Source organism: Xenopus laevis, chromosome 5S (assembly GCF_017654675.1).
Source record: "Xenopus laevis strain J_2021 chromosome 5S, Xenopus_laevis_v10.1, whole genome shotgun sequence".
NCBI classification, from domain to species: domain Eukaryota; kingdom Metazoa; phylum Chordata; class Amphibia; order Anura; family Pipidae; genus Xenopus; species Xenopus laevis.
In genome coordinates this window covers 111046930-111069779 of record NC_054380.1, presented here as the reverse complement: position 1 = coordinate 111069779, position 22850 = coordinate 111046930, and the positions used below count along the sequence as shown (strand labels likewise).

At 38.4% G+C, this 22850-nt stretch overlaps 1 protein-coding gene across 1 annotated transcript in view; it reads right to left on the bottom strand.

The window, feature by feature from the left end:
* Positions 1-537: 537 nt before the first annotated feature.
* Positions 538-22850, bottom strand: part of slc25a36.S (solute carrier family 25 (pyrimidine nucleotide carrier), member 36 S homeolog) — a 36167-nt gene continuing 13854 nt past the window's right edge. The window contains 6 exon segments of the mRNA NM_001099898.1: positions 538-1519; positions 2091-2368; positions 4789-4855; positions 14804-14904; positions 16174-16251; positions 18602-18772. Coding sequence (NP_001093368.1) covers positions 1326-1519; positions 2091-2368; positions 4789-4855; positions 14804-14904; positions 16174-16251; positions 18602-18772 — 889 coding nt within the window. The 3' untranslated portion in view covers positions 538-1325.

Below are 22850 nucleotides of genomic sequence, written 5' to 3'. Positions count from 1 at the left end.
CATCAATTAAGATGCATACAAGTGATTGCTACCTCTTCAAAGGTTAGATTCCTTTGTGGTTACAATGCATCAAAGACTGCCGGAATCCAAACAGGCCTCATGTCCTGCTGGGAATGACATTTTTTGTACTGAAGAATTTAGCTATTTGGGTGTGTTGGCAGGTTACACCAATGGGAGATGAACGTTTAAGGCTTCAGCTTACAAAGCTATTTAAGACCACTCCTAATTATTCATTTTTTTTGCAATATGAAAGAGTACAAAGAGTGTTCAGTGCTGCAGCGAAAACCTTGATACTTGGGACCGCTTTACGACATTTACATATACAGTAAAAGTATTGTCAGGAGGCCATTTTGTTTGCAATAAAATACAATACAGGTAGTTCTAGTGCTTTCTGGAAAAATACCACGTCTCTTTCACCTTTGATGCATTATTTAAGCTAAAGTAAGATGCTTTTCTTATTTTGTACTCAGGCACCTCATATATGCGTGGCCTTAATCTCATTGTGAGAATAAGGAAACACAATTATCAGCCTTAAAGCAGGATAATGTTCAAGTGTATTTCTACTATTCTACAAAGGCTCAATAAAAGTAAAACAATGTACAAATTGCACAACATTTTAAAAGCCCAGTCCAGGAAACTCTTGGCAATTACACCATGAAGAAACTGGACCTATGTAGCAGCTGGAAGGATTACACAAAAAAGTCCATCTCAGATGGGATGACCATTCTGAATATTATAGAATAAGGAGGTACATGGGATTAATGCACAACTTCCCTAGTCCCCTGCACATTCTATGTTAGGCCTCATATGCACTACAGACTTGCTTGGATGGTATGAGCTAATTATGGCCCGGCGGTATGAGACTCATTGGTTCAACATTCTTCTGACTTAAGTCATGGGGTCTGGAAGACTCTGGCTAGTAGAAGACAGGAATCTGTAGTGTACATGAGCCCTTACTGTGAACAAGCATTCCATCCAAGATGTCCTTTCTCTGCAACTTCCATTTGAATATGCACCAAGCCTTACAGGAAGGACTCCACTAAACCACTTTAGAGAAAGAAAAACTCAATTCTAAAATGGCTGGTGTTGACAAGCATTCCCCACTTGGGCATCCGCCATATCAAAACTTCTTTGTGCTACACATAATAAATGCAGCAGGAATGCCTGTTGCTTCTTCATCATGCCTTTCACATTGTGTACAGCTAATAGTGCACTTCATGATAGTTTCCCAGTCTTTAATTTTTGCCATTTTCTGTTGGTGCCTTCTGGTCCACTTTAATTCCATTTGGTCTCGTCTTCTTCATAGATAAGAAAAGAGAAGGATGCTATCCATTCAGCAAATAAACCACCACCTCATATGTTGACATCATAATTGCTGTGTTAGGGATCTGTCTGACAAGGTGGGTTGTGAGACCTCGATAAAGGGCCCCGTAACCTTCTTCCTTTACAATCAGTGACAGAGTCTGGAAGAAGGCCCGGTATTTTGTTCCTTCTTCACGGAGACGAGTTCGTACAACCTCTGAAAAAGAAGAAACCAAGAAGATAGTATGAAAATATTGTTCCAAAAAACTACATCACTCTATCCAATATATCAGTGATCCCCAACCAACCTTGGATGTTGCTCCCAGTGACCTCAAAGCACATGCTTATTTTTTAATTCCTGGCTTATGGGCAAGTTTTGGTTGTATAAAAACCAGGTGTATTGCCAAATTGAGTCTCCTGTTGGCTGCCAGTCCACATAGGGGGCTACCAAATAGCCAATCACAGTACTTATTCGGCACCCCCGGAACTTTTTGCATGCCGATGTTGCTCTCCAACATTTTTTACATTTGAATGTGGCTCACGGGTAAAAAAGGTTGGGGACCCCTGTAATATATGTATCATGCACATAACACCCCAGAATGTTGCCCATTTAACATGATTTAAAGATTGCATATGCTTTACATACATTCCTAGAAACACACATATACACATTTATGTATGTTGTGAATATACATTTTATAAACCTTGCCTAAAAAGTCTATCAAAAACTCCATCTATTTTGAAAACAATTACAGTTAACCTCCTGTCAATCATTCCTTCCATCTTACCATGTGGGTACGCAAGTGAGGTGGCACATGTTTTAGAAGTTGCTGCTGCCAGCATAAGTCCAACAAAGTCTGAGGCTTCTTTTACAGACTCATCTTCATCAGCAATTTTCTGTTCCAGCAGTTTGCGTTTAATACTTTCGTAAATAACAAAGTGGATAACAGTTTCAGAGATGCCAGCATAGGAGGCAGACATGCCTCTGTAAAACCCCTTCATGCCATCGGTTTTGTACACTTTGCGTATGCACTCGAGTGCACTCATACTTCTTTCCCCTCGATTTCTAAAGAGAGTAGAGAAAATTGGAAGAGATATTGTAGTCATGAAAGCACCCGAAACACACTCCTGTACTTCTTATCCACTGGGGAACACTCAGTATCATGGCAAGGAGAACTGTGCCACATATATCAAGATATAAGTTAGGCAGTAGCTAGATAACACAATGGTTTGGAAGTAAAGACTATAAAAAAAAGATGCTTGAGGTAAAAAAAAATGTTGAGCAAAATGTATGGGGGAAAAAAATGTCGCAGCAACCTCCATTTATTGTATAATAAAGGTATGGGACCAGTCATCCAGATTGCTGGGGTTTTCTTGATAAGTGATCTTTGTCTAATTTGGATCTCCATACTTTAAGTCTAATAAAACATCATGTAAGCATGAATTAAACCCAACAGCCTCCAATAAGGATTAATTATATCTTAGTTTAAGTATAAGGTTCTGTTTCATTATTATGGAAAAAAAGGAAACATTTTCAAAAATTTAATTATGTGATCAAAATGGAGTCTATGGGAGATGGCCTTCCTATAATTTGGAGCTTTTTTTTTGGGTAGCAGATCCCATAGCTGTATCATAATCCTAACTGGAAAACAAAAAAATAAAGGGGTGATTCACCCTTGAGTTAAATTTTAGTATGTTATAGAATAACTAAACAACCTTTCAATTGGTCTTCATTATTTATTTTTTATAGTTTTTGAATTATTTGCCCTCTTCTTGACTCTTTCCCGCTTTCAAATGGGGGTCACTGACCCCATCTAAAAAAACAACAAATGCTTATATGGCTATAAATGTTTTTATTGCTTCTTTTTATTACTCCTCTTCCTATTCATATTCCTGTCTCTTATTCAAATCAATGCATGTTAGCTAGGGTAATACAGACCCTAGCAACCAGACTGGAGAGTTGCTGAATAAAAAGCCAAATAACTCAAAATCCACAAATAATAAAAAATGAAAACCAATTGCAAATGTTCTCAGAATATCAGTCTCTTAAGTCATACTAAAGTTAATTTAAAGGTGAACAACCCCTTTAAAAGCAGAGACACACGTGGAGATTCAGAGAGATTAGTCGGCCGGCGACAAATTGCCTCTTCTTCGAGCGACTGATCTCCCCGAACTGCCTTTCCGCCGGCTAGAATTTAAATCACCTGCGAGATGGCACTCGGAGCCCTCCATTTTCCGAAGTCACCCAGAAGTTGCCTCACAAGGAAACTTCAGGGCAACTTTTGAAAACAAAGAGCTCCAATGCAGTTCAGTTGCCCGAAAAAGAGGCGATTTGTCGCCGGGTGACTAAATTTCCCCGAATCTCCACGTGTGTCTCTCCACCCTAAGACATTTTAGCACATCTTGCAACAAGATAAAGATTATGGATAGCGGTTTACTTAAGTTCAAGTCTTTACCTGCACTCATGTTGTATACTCAAAAGGGACATGCAGCTATTCAGATACGTCCTAAATATAGATAACTTTTAAGAAAGCTCTAGTGCCCTGGAGAATCATGTTGCTGTATAACAAATTGTTTACTGAAACACCCCTATTCTTAGACGTACAACAAAATCCGTTATTAAAAGAAACCATGCAGTTCAAATATTAATAAAAAAACTATTTTTGGTCATTCCCATGTGGGAAGTACAGGCAATAATATACAACATGTTCAGAAAAGGAAATAAACATACACAAACAACTATACAAATATATACTGTTGGTTTAAGAACACAACGTTTTTATTATTTGTAAAAAATGTTCTGTCAACATGCAGATACATGCAGGGGTGTAATATGCAGTGAAATTAAACTTGAATTACCACCTACGCAGCTATCTTCCAATCTATGGGCCCTAATACTACACAAATTCTTTATTAGAAAGAGCTTCTTGTTCTTGAGTCGAAGTAAACAAGTGCACAAACACTGTGAATGTGCTTATTATTTGCTGGTCACATGATGAATAAGGAAGTATCTTATCCACAGATCTCACTGAGTCTCCTGTTCTTAAAAGGAAATGGTCACAAAACAAAAAAAATGTAATACACATTGTCTCAAATGAAAAACATCCTATGTATGAATAATTTAATAATTTGGTACCATTTCCTCATCATTATCTCCTTTTTGTTTCAGACTATTTTCTTTAATAGATGGTGAGCTTAAATACACACTCTAGGAAAAGAGCCAATGATGTATTAGAGCCACCTGTCCAACAAAAACAACTCCTCTGCATGTAGAAAGGCAGACTGTGGAGGGTAGGGGATAAGAAGGATTCACTTGATTATTTTTAGACACAGTGCAGAATTTTTAATTGCTTATTTTAAGAAAGTGTTTTTTAACTTCCATGAGACAAAACTAATAAAATGTCAGATTTGCAGTTGTTTGTAGCCCAAAGTGTAGTGTGTGCTGCATATTTTATTACAAACTTGCATAGATACTAATGTTTTTACCTTGCATCCAGCTGCAGGCGAGTCTTAATTAGCCAGATGGGATTGGTGGCTGTTATGGCTGTGAATCCTAAAATGAAGTTGGAAATAAAACATTTTGCATGAGAAACAAAAATAAAGGTGACATAACACAATCAAATGGGGTTGAGGCTTATAGGGAATTTTCCCTGTGCTTAGTTTTCAGTTTATGACATGCGATGACATGTAAGATACAGGTTGAAAACAAACAGTACATGTTTACTGACCAGTCAGCTCTGGTTTTAGTAGATATAATACCAATGAATGCACTATTGACCAAGAAAATCTGTACAATCTGTGATATTAGTGAAATGGCACCTCACTATCATGGAAGACAAGTGATGCAAAACATCATAGAAGAGACAGTCAGGGAGAGTATGAAGGCTACACACAGTGCAATTAAAGAAAGTGAATGGAGCATCTAATGTGTAAAAAAAATTTTTTAATGGTAAATCCCCTTTACAGTTTGCAGCTAAGAACATTCTTGCCCTTCCAGGATAACTCCCACCCATTCTTTCCATGCGAAGAGGATTTGTGTATAGTGCAACAGGAGGGAAGTTATATAATTACATAATAAAACACCAGACCATATATTGCTATAGATCTGGTTGGTCTCAGCTCTGCACTGTTCATAAATATATAGTATTCTTATATACTATATCTGTCACTGAGCTCACTAGAAGAACATGTAGAAGAACTGCTCAAATAACATAACATGCATTTAACATAGAATTTATTTGGCCTGACAAGCAACTAAGTATATTTAGGACTACGATACCCAAGAACAACCAAAGGCTTCATCTCTTCACCTCTCCATGAGAGGACTATGTCTACTTGACCTTTTCAATTGATCTGTACCCATATCATCCAGCAGGGCTAATTTACTCAGCACTTGTGCCCACCACTGTATTTATCCCCCTACAGTGATTTAAGGCAAGGCTCAGAGCATATTTAGGGCATAGAATTTACCAAAAAAAACCACAAAAAACCAAACTTTAAACTATCATTACTAAAAACACAAGCTTGCTCTGAGGTTGCATCATACAATGTTCCCACACAACATATTCAATGTGGTTTGTAGTAGTTTTAAATCAGTGAGTCATAAAATATTAGCAAGCATAAAAAGTGACGTTATTAGTTATCTAAACCCAAATTTCTTGAGTTTTTGATGTCCACTGATCTATAGTTATAACTTATCTGAAGTATAGTTATCTTTTGATTTCCTAGCTTATTTAAAAGTCATCAACTCTACTGATTGTACACAGGCCAGCATTGCCTAGCAATTTAGACACCCTTGATTGAGTTGGCAGCTTACTTGCCAGGGCCTAAGGTTAAAACTACAGCCTACCTGCAATAAACTAAAGCAGCAGAGCAAACATTAATGGAAACTACGCCTCTGAGGAAGCTGACCACGTACAGCGAAACGCGTTAGGCACAATTTGGGGGACACCAGAGCCCAGAAGCAAGGCACCACGAGGGAGTCTGGCAGTGAGTAAGCAGAACTACTACTCGCAACCCCATATGGACTTTTTATTGGACTGAATGCGCAAAACCCTGTCAGGGTAAATGTGAGTGTAATTTTTAATTGATTTTAAGTTGTTTTTAATAAAACGGTATTACACTATCACTGGTTTTTATCTCTGGCATTGGAACCTGGAAGGAATATCGTGACCCAAAGGAGGGACCAGAAAAGAGCTTTCTGTTACATGCATAACACCACTGCTGTGGTTTGTAAGTAGGCATTTTTATAGAAGGTGGAAGCACTCCTGGAGTCTATTTAACTCTTCGCAGGGAAGTCATCATCTTCCTATCACCTCTATTGTTACCCTATCACCCCCCCCCCCCACTAACAGCTATCCAAGGGAAAAAGGGGAGAAAACACGGACTTAATACTAAGTGCATGCACAGGGTGATATTACCTATTTGGAACGTATTACGCTATGCTTGTTTTTAATTTCTGTTGCCACAGGCGCTGATCTCTTCTCTTATATATATCCCTCTGGGAACATATATACGCTTGGTTCTGCAATAAACTAGTTGGAGCTCAGCCAGGTATTATCATTCCTGGTGGACATGAATACAGGATCCAATTAATGTAGCGTAATCTAACATAAAATTTGGAATACAGGCATTTGCCTGTATAATAAAAATGAATTTATGTGAAAGTTGTTTTTGGGTATAGTTGTCTTTGAAGGCAGGTTAAATGTAAAAAATGTGAGATATTTCATTATCCAGGGAAAGGATGCTAGATTTCTTACAGGAAAAATCTAAACAGGACTAAGTTCATTTTAATGTAGTGTTCAAAAGAAGTGATAGAATAATCATGCTTAGTTAGACATGAATATGTGGCCATCTTATATGGAGAAAAGCTTGCAAGGACATTCCCAGCATTCTTCCAACACACACACACGTGAAAAACAAAATGGCAAAGAACATGCTTGGGTCTACTTTAGATATTAATTATACATTAAAGGACAAGGAAAGCTTTTGCAACCTGGTTTATCCCACTAATAAAGCAGGAAGTAGTGTTCTGGCTATTATGTTTTACATCCAATCACTCCAGCCTTTATAAATTACATTTTTGGCTAACTAACTATGTTAGAAACATTTTTATTTAGCACAGCCTATTTACCTTTTTTAATGCTTTTAATAGAAGACTATGTTTCATAGACTTCCCTTGTCCTTTAAGCCTGGTCTGACAACAACACAGGGCTTTGCGATACCCTCTTGAAATCAGAAGGTAAAGATGAACAATGTGGGACATTAGCATATCCCTTTCAAGCAATGTTCCTTCTTAGCTGTGTGCATGCACACAAATTTTGAGCCCAGCCCACACACAACAAATTGTGGTGCGCGCCGAGAAATTTGTGTGAAAACACAAAATTTTGCATGTATTCTGACCACACACACAGTTTTTAAAAATGTAAACAAAGAACAAAAGATATAAGACATTGCAGAGAAAGAACTAGAGGGAACATTGCTTGCAAGAGAGCAACACAGATCAGAAATGCAAATTGAGAAGGAAAAGACGCAATTTTAATCAGTTACAGATTACTTGACCTCATATATATTTAATAAGCTATTTTTATTAGAAGTTACAGCTTTGATTTTATACAGATATCATATCATTCATATATCTATGCCCAGGACCAAAGGGCACTTTTCATAATCCCTCATTGTGGTCTACATGTTCCTTGTGACAGCATCTTATTATTAAACAACTGGTTTATTACATCTTTAGATATAGTCAGAATTTAGCTAAGCCAAATGTTGTTTTCAATATGTTACCTGCAAGGTTTCAATACTCCTATAATCAGTCTTTAGTGCCGTTTTACAATTTTGACCAACCTAGTTGGTGGTTTAATATAGTCCTTTGTAGTCCAAGACAGACTACTAATACTACTACAGGTACCTACTACTTACAAATAAATGCATTTTACTGTGTTTCACATTACTTTCTTTTTTGGGTTTGGCTACGGTTTTCTGACCTCAGAAAATTACCTTTTTTTTTATCATCTATCATAACATCGTCTTTGAATGCTATTTCTAATTTTGCCATAAAAATATTTGCCTGATGCTTTTAAAAAACCTTTCTTACTACCCTGTCCGTTAGGATTATAAACTCTGACAGGTTAAGAAGGGACAGTCAGGTTGGCAAAACAGTCAGGTTTAGGAACTTCAAGTGACAATTACTTTTTTAGTGTCCGTATGACGTTAAGAAGAATTTCCTTGGTGCGGAGAGAGCACTTTGCAAGCATTCTGCATTTTCTATCATACACTGTACAATGTTGTTTCAGTTCGTTCACTATTAGAAAGTTTCACAACATATTTGCTCAATGCTGCTTGCTTTAAATAATATATTTTGGACTTAGCCCAGCTTCCACAGAGAAGTAAGCCAGATCAAACAAAAGCAGTGTATCTGATAACATAAAAATTGGCAGCCATTTCCAAAGATTCAAACAGAGGAAAAAGAGTGGAAATGTCTTGTTGTCTTGAGTTTATATGATACGCTATATGTAAAAAATGACCAATCACAAGTATGATGTAGCAAGGTCAATTTTTTTGACTCTATCATTGCAAATAGGCCAAGATCCCACAGAGCCATTTTCTTTGAATTTGTATTTCATAAGGACCAAGAAGCATGGGTATATGCAGGACAATTGAAAAGTGATCTATGGAGAAATATGCATGACATGAAGTGGAAGCATGTGTTCAGTTGGCATGGCAAACCTGTTTCACAGCACCTAAGGACACAGCTGGACAGAAGCAATAAAAAAAAACGAAGAACGAAGAAGCAGCAGGACAGTTGGGCAATAGAACACAGGCTAAAATACATATATGCATTCTTGTGAAGACACAAAGAAGTAACTGTTATTATAAGATATACTTAGTGGTTTTCAAAATAAGTGGCTTCATCTCCAGAGCAGTAGTTGGAAGAGTCCAACCTGAAGGCCATTAATGATGAGATTTGCAGAGAATGCCCATGTAGTCTGCTAAATACTCCTTTGATCCCAGCCCGAGGGGCAATTAGGGGGAAATTTGTGTCCCAGATATTTGTGAAACTACGGCTGAATTACTGATACAGCCATTTATTAATATCTATTTAACTTTGTTATAGGGAAAGCTATAGGGGGGCTGACAAAATGTTGGACGTTGGGGGTAATTCTTAGAGCATAACCTGAGAGTTATGCTACAGAATATTAAGCAAACTGTATAGACACATTTAAGACATACCCCCTAATAAAAATGATAGTATGTATTTTAGCATTTGTGTTTAAGGAACATGGTGAATCCAAGGAAGAAAATAAAATGAATATGAAAACACACATACACCACAACAGATAGCCCAAATATCACTACATGTTGGATTAAGTTTGGGCTTTTGCTCTTAATACTTTAATAAAGAAAGTTCTATTTCCCTTAAAAGAAAAAATACATTTCCCATGTGTGGTTCTTACACTTTTCGCTGCAAAGAGAAGCAGGGTCAAGTACTCACGACGTTCTACTTAGTCCATATTGCAGCAGTACGAGACCTGCAGGAGGCGAGCATGAGATGACACAATCTCGCGCTTTTCACAGTTGAAATGTACAGTAAATGCCTAAAATAGACACAGGCTTTTCTGTATCGCAAAAACAAGCAGTGGTCCACAACATTGCGTACCAATGAAACCCACGGAAAGGATTTCAGTAAATTTGAAATTCAAATTGACAGGGAAAAGAAAACAGTTGCAACATAAAAGTATCATTAAATTAACTGCATTTACATTGGTTATTTGGAATGTTATGCCTTACATGTCTTGTTGAGGCCCATTATTGCCATTAGGCAGAGTTTAGAGTGTGACTTTAACATATCTGCATTAACACACAGGATTCTGGTATCAGATATATCTAAGCATACAGTTCCATGAGATTATGTTGACTAACTATTACATGCATTCATTTTTTAATGGCAGGCAATATGTCACACATAAAGGCAAATATATAAAACAAGTATGAGCTGACCCAATATTGAACTGCTTATGGAAAAATAAACTGCACCTCCAAAGTATCTTTACTCTTTAAAGTATGTTTAAAAACATAGGTTATTTCTACTTAAATACTAGGGATTCACCGAATCCACTATTTTGGATTTGGCAGAACCCTCGAATCCTTCACGAAAGATTTGGCCGAAAACTGAACAGAATCCTAATTTGCATATGCAAATTAGTGGTGGGAAGGGTGAAAAAATGTTCCTTCCTTGTTTTGTGACAAAAAGCCACGTGATTTCCCCCGCCCCTAATTTGCATATGCAAATTATGATTCGGATTCAGTTTGGCTGGGCAGAAGGATTCGGCCGAATCCGAATCCTGATGAAAAAGGCTGAACCCCGAACCGAATCCTGGATTCGGTGCATCCCTATTAAATACATTAGCTAAAAATCAACCCAGTAATCTGTCAGCTCAAGTAATGGATCAGACTCAAATGGTAAACATGGCATAATGGTTCTTTGCATTGACTTCAAGTGCCAAAGTACAGGGTAAAGGCAAAATATTTTGTGGGAAGATCAATTGCATAATTCCTTAATTACAATTCAGTACAGGTATAAGACCTGTTATCCAGAATGCTCCGGATAAAGAATCTTTCTGTAATTTGGATCTTCATACCTGGTCTACTAGAAAATCATGTAAACATTATATAAACCCAATAGGCTGGTTTTGCTTCCAATAAGGATTAATTATATCTTAGTTAGGATAATGTTTAAATCTTACAGAGAAAAAGGAAATCATTTTTAAAAAATTGGATTATTTGGTTAAAATGGAGTCTATGGGATATGAGCTTTCTGGATAACGGGTTTCCGGATAATGGATCCCATATCTCTAGCACATTTGACCTTATATACTATATTTGCCCCAGAATAGCTTATGAAATATGGCCCATTATATTTAAGAGCATATAGGGAAATATTTATTACTTTATTATTGTCTGTAGCAGGTAATTTCAGCTGTATTGGCCAAAATACACTGCTTAATACTAACAGGCACAAGCCTGCCAATTTGTGCAGCATATTAAAAGGCACAGACAATACAATTCCTGCTGTGACTGGAAGTGCTCGGGTTTTGACTCCTCAATCTTATATTTCACATGGCCAACGATATATAAAGCATTATTATTATTATCATTTATTTGTAAAATGCTAACGTTTCTCAAAGCTTTAAGGGTAGCTTCAAGCGCGTGATGAAAGCCTAAGAAAAAAACAAAATGAACTGAGCAGAAATGTTTCTGCCTTGCTATAATCAGACTTCAAAGCATGAACACAATCACCTGTACCCTTCTGACAATTTATGGTCTAGAATTTCTTTCTTTTACAGGGTGGATGTCTGTAATTAAAGTTGTAAACTTAAGTTAAAATATGCACCTGAATTTATTGTAGGTGTAGCCAGCTTGGGTAGGGTTAAATATCTGTATAATCAAGCATAAAACACTTTCTAAATACACATGTCTGAACCGTTAACAAACACCAGTGTCTAATAGTTGCCCTATTTACATTTAATACTTCCCTACTTTTCCTGCAACTAAAGTCTGGACTCTCAGGGGTGGCAATTACCAAAGTCTGGACCCTCAGGGGTGGCCCTGATCCAAGTCTGGACCCTGAGAGGTGACCCTGGCCAAAGTCTGGACCCTCAGGGGTGGCCCTGACCATAGTCTGAACGCTAAGGGGTGGCCCTGACCATAGTCTGGACGCTAAGGGGGTGGTCCTGACCAAAGTCTGGACCCTCAGGGGTGGCCCTGACCAAAGTCTGAACCCTCAGGGGTGGCCCTGACCAAAGTCTGAACCCTCAGGGGTGGCCCTGACCAAAGTCTGAACCCTCAGGGGTGGCCCTGACCAATGGCTGGGAAATTGACAATATGTCTAGCCCCATGTCAGATTTCAAAATTGAATATAAAAAAATCTGTTTGCTCTTTTGAGAAATGGATTTCAGTGCAGAATTCTGCTGGAGCAGCACTATTAACTGATTCATTTTGATAGTATCCCTTTAATGATTACAAATACAATTAACATCCCTACAGCTAGAATGGGGATACAGTCTGCAGTAGCAGTGTTGTGTAGCATTTGTTCAGCAATCAGGGAACAACATTTAATCTGGCCATACATGGGCAGATATAAGATGCTGATTTGGCTCCTTCAAACTGAATTGTCATTACCTGTCCATGTATGGGGCCCTCCAGTGGGTTTGCCTGACTGATATTTAAAAAATGGCTAGATATCGATCTAGCAGGTTTCAAATTGCATTGGGGTGAGGACCACATCAGATCAGACCTTTGTCCCAATGGACTGTATTAAGACCTCTGCAGACAAAGATCCTTTTGTGAGCTGACCTCTTAAAACAAGCAAATCTTTCAGTGTGTTGCCAGCTTTAGTGTAAAGCTGACCATAGACGCAAAGATCCGATCGTACGAATCAATGTACGATCAGACTTTCCCATTTCCCGACCCGCCACTAACCATTCCGATCAAATAAAGTAGTAAAAGAACAGATCAGCCGATGTTCTGCCCCTGACAGCAATCGTACGATAGTTATGTCTGACAAAGCTGGTGACAGTCTCCCACTGAAAATCGTACGATCGGAAATACATGCAGAGATATTATCCGCAGGCGACAGAAATTTTCTAACCTGTCTGATCGGCCAAACGACCGATCTCTGCTGGACGAAAAATGTCTGGACTCTCCCCACACGTTCCGAAAATCGTACAAATCCACGATTCGTACGATCGGATCGTTGCGTCTATGGCCAGCTTAAGAAAAAGTAGTAAAGTGTAATTTAGCACCACAATTATGTCCAGAATCTTTGGTAGTTGGATTGTCTGAATAACAAAACATGCTAAAGTAAAAACTGTTGGGAGAAGGGGTAGAATATAATGAGATTAGTGTGTGTGAGTAAAAAACATAACAAAAGTGAAGCATTAGGTTAATGGTTCACTGGGCGATTTCTAGCATTTTATCAGTCAGTTGTTTCCATTCCAATTCAAGGAGAGCTATTGTCAAATACTGGGGTGCATATCACTCAAAATGCTTTATGCCACATCTGTGTCTCACTATACTAGTTGTTGGTGGCGATTACCATTTTAAACTGGTGATACCCATTTTGAACTGGCGATTTCTAGCATTTTGTCACTGGGGTGATGTTCTTTGTGAAATGGTGACAACATTCTCGAAATTGTCCGCATTATCCTTTAGAAAATAATTACAATTTAAACAAAGGCAGTGCCAAAGAGAAGAGAGACTGAACATAAATAAAATGTTCGTTCCAGAAAAAAGGCTTGGGCGTGTGACAGTGAGGAAGCTGCCAAGGAGGAATTACATGTAACCACTTGCTACATGTCACATGAAGATATAAAAAACAAATACAAATCAAATAAATGATTTTTCTAAAGGAAGATTATTTGACAATTATAAATTAACCCTTAATCTGGCCTCATATGTTCGGACATGACCAATTTCTTTTTTTTTATGTGGGCCTCTCAGAAGGTGGTCCTGACAGACCATTATGGGATCCCATTTGAATGCAGTTGATCTACAAAAATGTAATTGGTCAACATGGAAGTGACCAGGGCTGCACCTTCTTACAAATTCCTCCAATCTAATCATTTGGTTTGCAGGCCCAATAACGGCATTAGTACAAATTAGGGATGCACCGAATCCACTATTTTGGATACGACCGAACCCTCAAATCCTTTGCAAAAGATTCGGTCGAATACCGAACCTAATCCTAATTTGGGACCGGAAGGAGAAACCATTTTTTACTTCCTTGTTTTGTGACAAAAAGTCACGAGATTTCCCTCCGCGCCCTAATTTGCATATTCAAATTAGGAATCAGATTCGGTATGGCAGGGCAGAATCCTGCTGAAAAAGCCCGAATCCTGGATTCAGTGCATCCCCAGTACAAATTAGGCTTAAACAGGTCAAGTGCCCTGTTTGTGGAAGCTTAGATTTTATATATAAAATGAACATTTCAGCTTCCATTATGAACATTTCCCAATTAGTTTTAATTCGTTTTGTCACAAATGCTTATGATAAAGAGAAATTCCTTTCATTAGTGGCTTCCATCTTTCTCATACACAAGTGTGATGGAAATAGTAATTCTTTACTCATAGACCTTTTATAATAAAACAATATAAAAGATTATGTGCCAGGTGTGGCCTTATCTCTGAGCTGGAAAGAGAAAGGCACAAACTGACCTTTATACATGACCGGTTCAGATGAAACCTTTCAGTGGTTTCTAATTTTTCCACAAATACATGGGTAAAAAATAAATGTAGTGAAAACGCAAAACGTAAAGCAGGGCATGATACGATTTATATCTCAGCATTACCCCTAGGCACAGTGATTTACACTGTGCATGCGCGAATATCTATGCTCTTAGAAGTGTGGATTGCAGTCAATTTGCAATGTTTAAAACCATTTAACGATATTACTCTCTACTGACCTGCCATCAGTCATATGCAACTACATAGACATTTACCTGCTGCCCCAGCGGAGATCATGTGAACCTGGGTGGAATCTGCTGCAAATACATGGTTCAGCCTTTCCTTACAGCTTGAGTAAGCTGCAAAATAGATGGCTCTGTAAGAAAAAAAAAAATGAATTCTAGTATCAGAGAATGCTTCCATGACATAATATTGGTACGGGTATGGGATCCGTTATCCAGAAAGTTCAGAATTACAGAAAGGCTGTCTCCCGTAGACTCCATTTTATCCAAATAAGCCAATTTTTTTAAACAATGATTTCCTTTTTCTCTGTAATAATAAAACAATACCTTGTACTTGATCCCAACTAAGATATAGTTAACCTTATTGGAAACAAAACCACCCTCTTGGGTTTATTTAATGTTTACATGATTTTCTAGTAGACTTAAGATATGAAGATCAAAATTACGGAAAGATACCTTATCCCAGGGTCTGATTTACATAGTGGACACCCCTAGGCCTGCTGCTTTTTGTCGCCCCCAACCCCTCCCTTTTATTTGTGAAAATTTTCATAATGGGGACCGGAGCAATGGGGATTGGAGGACGGGAAATTTAAAAAACTATTGTATCTCCTACTCATCCCTAGTGTTTCATAACCAATGCGGGTGTGGTTGGGCAGCATGTCTGCCCCTAAAATCCTGCCGCCCTAGGCCCTGGCCTTGGTGGCCTTTCCACACATCCGGGCCTGCCTTATCGGAAAACCTTAGGTCCCGAGCATTCTGGATAACAGGTCCTATACCTGTAGTATATTTGTAGAAGAGGTTATTGGCCAATATATCACCTGATTATACAAGCATATAAATCAGTCAAGAACAACAATAAACTAGTATATACATTTCATGTTAAAGCTTTGTAAATGGGAAGCACAATGTAAAATAGAACATAATGTTGTGACATATGGGGAGGGGAGGACATGGGGCTTTTGCCAGCTGTTTTTTTTTTTTGGCACAATGGCAAAATGTCCAAAATCAGGCATTTCTCATGAAACACACAGCAACGGACAGGTGCCAATTTAAGGTTGTGACATGACAAAAAGTGTCAGACAAAGCAGTTGAAAGCCGTCACAGGGCTAAAACCTTACCTTGAATGGAAAATACCTGAAAGTGTCATTTCTGGTGCAACTCTGCTTCCAGGTGTCAGTGGAAGCTGCAGCGTGAAATATTATGTGCTGAAAACACCATGTCACCCTAACCGTCACACACGTGTTCTCTGCCAGCAGAGAAAACTCCAATCTGCTCTGATCTATGCCCTGTTCAGTGATTTCACACGGGGAAGATTTTGGTCCAAAAATGCACGTTTTCATCACACTTGACAGTACTGGAAGGGTTAAATGAGCAACACAGATACAGCTTAGAGTTTCACTTACCTGGAAGGAGCCACGCCCACCAGGGTAGGCCCTAGACCTCTGAATAAGGAACGAGGACCTTCCTTTTGCAAGATTACTCTGGAAAACAAACAAGACAGTATGTGTAATTAAAATAAATTGAAGGAAGTGTGTGGAAAGCTTAGAATAGAACAAAGTCTGCCATCTTTGAACTGAGAGAAGGACCCCCCCCCAAAAAAAACTTGGAGGTCTTCAGTTATATAAAAAGGCTTCTCAAATTTGATTCTGTCCAATAAAAACAATTCCAGAATTGTGTAAAGAGCAAATAGCTATTACAAGCAATGAAAGATTGGAGGTTGAAGTACAGGTATGGGACCTGTTATCAGGACCTGGGGTTTTCAGAAAAATGGATATTTCAGTAATTTGGATCCAAGTCTACTAGAAAATCATGTAAACATTAAATACATCTACTAGGCTGGTTTTGCTTTCAATAAGGACAAATTATATCTTAAATGCGGTCTATGAGAGACAGACTTTCCATAATCTGGAGATTTGTGGATAACAGGTTTCGGGATAACAGATCCCATACCTGTATAAGAAAAGACAAGTAAAGGCATACGTCACATCCCAAAAATGTTTGTATGTCTGCTGTTACACTAAACTACTGAAGGAGAACTAAAGTCTAAAACAGAATAATGTTAGAAATTCTGTATTTTGTATACTTAATATAAACATGAACATCCTGCATCAGAAGCCTAATAAAACAAATGATTTGTGCTTTCAAAGTTGGCAGCATCTTTAACTGAAACATCTTTGCAAGACCAAGACCATGCTCAGTATAGTTTGGGCTGCTGTTGGGAGCTTAAGCTTAGGGATCGTCATAAACAACACAAGTCAAATAATATCTGCCATAGAAGCTGATACAGCAGGACTGATTAATAATCAGAATATGCAGACTGCACTGGGTCTGCAGATTTGAATCTCTACACAATCACTGGCTGCTCTGCAGGGTATCAAACAAAGCTGCTTGAGTTCAGGGAAGTATGGTGGGCGGCTCCCCCCAGCCATTTGAAAGTATGATCCTTTCCCTGCAGAGCAGTTAGGGACCTTCTAAGGTTTCCTATCCGCAGCAGTCAGAGCAAGTAAAATGAAAGGGGAATTTCACTGCATACAGTCAGGTTTCTTATAAAAACGGTAATTGTTTAATTAAAGTATATTGGAGATAGATTTCTGTTTCATTAAAGAACGTAAAGATGGGATTTTATCTTTTTGCCTTTACATCCCCTTTTCTAAACAGGTTTTTTGTTCCCTCCTGCTCATCTAGTTCATCTGAAATTCCTTAATTCTTTAGGGGCTAAAGAGAACCTAAATGCCTGGATGAATGGGCAATTGCCTAGGGAATGCTGGACCTCTATGGAAAAAGGATGGTGAAACCTGGCCTTGGTGCTGAAACTGGAGAAAAAGGTGACAGCAGTCTATAAAGGACTCCCTGCAGACAGACCTTCACATGTCCCCATTGCAAATTGCCTTTCAATTTATTAGATGCCTGTTGCATTGATCTGTTTTATATATCAGTTTCATTCATACATTAGCAGTGTTTATATTACCCTAGGCTTGTCATCAGGTAGGCAGCTTGTGAACAAACACTATTCAATTACATGGAGATTTTCCACTTATACTGCAGTGAAACCCTGGCGCTATTTGGGGATTAATGATGGACAAGACTGAAGAAAGAAATGAGTGTTTTTCTTGATTTCTTACTATTTCTTCTGGTTACTGCAAGACCATACATTCTGATGAAATCTAGAAAGTTTATGTAGACTTTATTATGACTAATTGTTTGTGCATGTTCTGTTAGCAGAAAAAGGGCAGAAGGCAGCCGGAAACTTCCTATGAACCGAACAACCCACGCATTATGCTCATATCACGCTCATTCTAATCATTCCTAATCAGCCTGAAAAACAAACTTTTCAGTAAATCAGAGAACGCCACAAACATTTACCGATGACTGAACTGAATTATGTATCACACACGAAATCCAGTCTGAAATGGATCAATGGTAACAGCTTACCACTCAGCTAAGTCATTCACTGCATATCCAACCAACATGAACTAATTGGCAGTGGCAAGTTATTTTTCATCCTTCCTGACCTGTAGAAATGATGCTCCATCCAATGTTACTATTCATTTTGGGGGTAAAGTTTTCCTTTAAAGGGCAATGCCACAATATATTTTAAAATGTTTAAAATGAGACCATTCATTGATGAAAATATTATTTTCTTTTTGCTTTATTTTTCCATAGTGTTACGGACTCTGTTTGCAGTTTTAGCCTTGATAAGTGTTCTTCTTTCATAGTCTTTCCACTATGAAATATAAAATCTCCACAAAGCATCACATTGCAGACAGCACAATCACAACCAGGCACTAGCCCAATTTCCCTTCCTATCAAGAATGTTAAGTTTGTACTTACTTGAGACAGTGTAGTGGTCCTGGTGATACTCTTGCTACTCTATTGACACTGGCACCATTAACAGTGTTCAAATGGACTTCAGAGATGTACAGAGTCACTGATGAGGACTGTAGTCTGGTCTTTACAACTTCCAATGGACAAGTCAAAATTGCACCAACAGTGCCTCCACAACTATGGTAGGAAAGACAAAAAGGAAACTATTAGTTTTTGGAGATACAAATGGCAAGAATCTAAGATGCAACTTAGTTATGACTTCAGAAAAAAAAAACCTACTGTAGTATATCCAATTTCCAAACTTTTTGGATAGTGCTACTCTTCAAAGAAACGCTCCCTAAATAGTACAAAGCTTCTACAAAATGCTCTGAATTGCAATCAATTATTGGCTGAAATGGAATGAATGAAGGAAAATGCATTAGCCAGCGGTTTTCAGCAAAAATCATCTGATTTCTAGCTGCAGGCAATTACCAAAAAGAATAAATGAATTTGGAGAGGGAAAATGCTCAGATGACAAAACCATGGATAATCTTCTTGTGTATCATTACCCTTACATTTTTATTCTGGGACACCCTGCCATCCTTTTTCTGTTTGCTTACCCAACTGCTTACTTAATCTCCATCCTCGATTCTCTCTCCCAAGCTCCATTGTCACCCCTCCCTATTTTCTATTACTTCTTCATCTAAACCAATGTGGCCATCACAAAGTAATTAGCCTACTGCCCAATTTAGAGATTAAAAATATGGGATCATCATCTGGGACCCTCACCAGGAGTACCACAAGTAGAGCCTATTTGGCACAAAACGTGTTAGGCTACAAATGTCCTAATAAATACTTATTAAATGTTACTAAAACTTTTAAACTGCATTTACTAATTGTGGATCTTTTTCACTCACTGTGAGCATTTTACCACTAGTAGGCCTTGATATGCCCAGGTATGGGCTTAAAGATGGTTTACCATTGTCTGATATATACGGGTTTCAAGATACAAAAATTCAAATAAACTTTTAGCTTCAGAACTTTACACAATGCAAACTAAGGCAAAGTTCAGTCCAAATGTTCTATTTCTCTTCACACGCTGTGGACAAATAAATGAGTCAACCACCATATTAAGTGAAATCTGCATGTGCAGCTCAGATTCTGTCTAATGGTTTATCATAAAACGGTCCCATTAAACTGTGTGCATGTGGCATCAGCCGTGAAAAGTTATCTGTTTATATAGAACAGGACAATATGAGTTGTTTCCATAATGTAAGAATTGTAATTCTGGGCAACTTTTCCAAAACACATAAATTACAAATTTGCATTGATTGCAAAGTAATTTGCACGTGATTGCTATTGAAAGCAGTATCTGTTACTTGATTCTGACTCTAGGAACAATGTTCTGAGTGTTGGAGTGATTTATCAATCAACACAATATGTTGGTGCTCTAAAAATACTTTATAATAATAATAATAACAACAACAATGCTCAGCTTCAAGGGCAATGCAAGCCAGGTACAGCTTCTATCGCTGAATGGCTACAGATCTCAATCATCCAACAGATACAGGAAAGTGCAATAAAGCAGAAGTGACACCGGTTCGTGTATTTCCAGGACATCAATGAGTTTAATGACCCAGCAGAGAGCAAGGGCTGCACCTTATGGCTTGTGATACAAGATTCTATAATAAAAGTGTTTCCATTGCTAATCAGATCAGAAAGACTTTGCTGTAAAACTAAACATTTAATACATCAACTATAATAATAAAGGAGTTGTTCAGGTGGTTAGGGTCAGGAGAATGCGGCAGTGTACATCAGGTGAATGCCAAAAAGGCAAGAAAGGTTTGAGATCCGTTATCCATACCAATTATAGGGAGTCCCCGGGTTACGTAGGAGATAGGGTCTGTAGGTTTGTTCTTAAGTTGAATTTGTATGTAAGTTGAAACATATAGCATTACTTATTAAATGCAACAAGACAGATGTTTGTCTTGTCTTAACATAATATTAATTTATACCTTTCTGTGCATTTTTATTTTTACATTTCTGTGCTCTGCAGTAGACAACACACACCAGAGGGGACTGGGGCAGGTGGTTTATTAAAGCTAAATGCTAATAAAGGCCAAGCAAACCACAGTATGTAACTGTAATAGCCTCTGTATGTAGGAGGTGTAGGTACAGTAAGTCGGGTGTATGGAACACGAGGATTCCCTGGACTCCATTTTATCAAAATAATCCAAATGTTTACAAATAATTTCCTTTTTCTATGTAATAATAAAACAGTACCTTGTACTTGATTCAAACTAAGATATAATTAATCCTTATCGGGAGCAAAATCAGTCTATTGGGTTTATTTAATGTTTAAATGATTTTCTAGTGGGTTCTTAAAGTATGAAGATCCAAATTACGGAAAGATCCATAACCCGGAAAACACCAGGACTTGAGCATTCTGGATAACAGGTCCCATACCTGGATGTATCAAATGCAATCTAAAGGACTCTATTGCTCGGTTGCAACAGGTCAAACCTTCCTACTATGAAAATGGATGGGTACTGGGGGCCCATTGGTAGTATATAGTATAACATAACGATGGTTACATGGTGTATTCTAGTGAATAACAAAAAAAATAAGAGCCATAAATAACAGCACTTCACATTTACTTCACAGGCTATACTGCCACAGAGGGCAATTTGATAAGGTCTAATCAGACAAATAGCAAGGTGAACCGACGGTTACTTATAGTCAAGTGTAAAACTGTACAGCAGAGCCATGCCTGGTCTGGCAGGCGCACACAGAAAAAAAAAAAAGAACGCACACAAAAACACATTGTTAAAAAATTATCATAAAGTATGCAAAATACAAATATGGAATCTATGATTCTGAAACCGGTTATTTAGAAAGCTTCAGCTTGTGACTGAAATGTATCACAAGATAGATGGTCTCATTTGTGTTCCCTTTGAATTATTCACAATTAACTGACACACGGTGCCAAGGTGCCTCTGACAAATAAATCCCACTATGGGGAAATGATTAAAGTGCTATAAATAGGCAACACACAAACTGGTTGGGTAAGCAGTACCCCAGAGTGTTAAACAACCCCAAGGGAGACATCATCATGCTGCCATTAATAAAGGGCAACCAGAGGGAAGACAAAGGCAATGATTGTAAAAGAGATGCTGCAGAATTAAGACAAATTTACCATATTTACACTTTCATTTATATTTTGCGCAAAACACATTAGTACTGAACACCATGCAAATACAGACATTTTTCTTTAAAGGACAAGTAAACCTTGCATGCTTACCATCTTCTTTCTTGTACATACAATGTCCTTATCTTATGTCCAGGACTTGTAGTTATCACTTGCAATTTAGGCTAGAACTGGGGACCTGATGCATGTGCAGAATAATGGAGCAAAGTCTGCTCGTACGTATAAAAATGTAGCATGATTATTATTTGCAAGGGGAGTCAATAACATGTAGGGTCAACGGGTGGGGATAGGCTTACAAGATATAGATAACATTGACGAAACAGTCAGTTCCCGTAATGACACAACCATTCATGCATATCTCACAAGTAATACCCGTTTCTAGGAGTTGCGTGATACCTTGGTAATCCTATCACAGTAACTACAGAGCATTCACAACCTCTGTGAGTCTCAGATGTCACCTCTCTGAAGAGTTACAATGTGCCGTTATGATTGGATGTGAAGAGTTTATATGCGGAGGACTTCCCACAACAATCAGCTGAACTGAAGAAGCTGCTCGGATGAGTAGTGAAACACACATGCATTGTATTCAGTCACAGTTAACGCCACCTTGCGCCATCTGGTGGCATCAGTCAGTTTAGCAAATAGTTTTAGCGAGACCGAGGCTTCAGTTCTCCCGTGTAACGTAAGTGGCCGACCTCGCTGTTCTATTACACTGACCCGAAGCGGTTGCGTGGTGCGACCAATGGCTGACACGGAAGAGGAAAATCTACAGAGCCAAGTAAGTGCCCTGTGAGGTGCCATGACGTAGCCGCGCCAGGAGTAAAGCAACACTGAGTTCTCAGCCCCTTAGGTGCACGGCAATTTCCGGGAAGAATGACAGTATGTGGACACCTGGCATCCCTACTGAAGTGAAAAAAAGAATATTGATCATTGTCCGCCTTTGATGCCAGTTTTAACAAATAGTTCTCTAGTGTCCCCTGATGCCTTATGGGCAGCCGCAACAGAAGGTGCAGTCAGAGCCAAATATGAGTGATTTAAAGGAACAGCCACGGAGAATGTGTGGGGTTT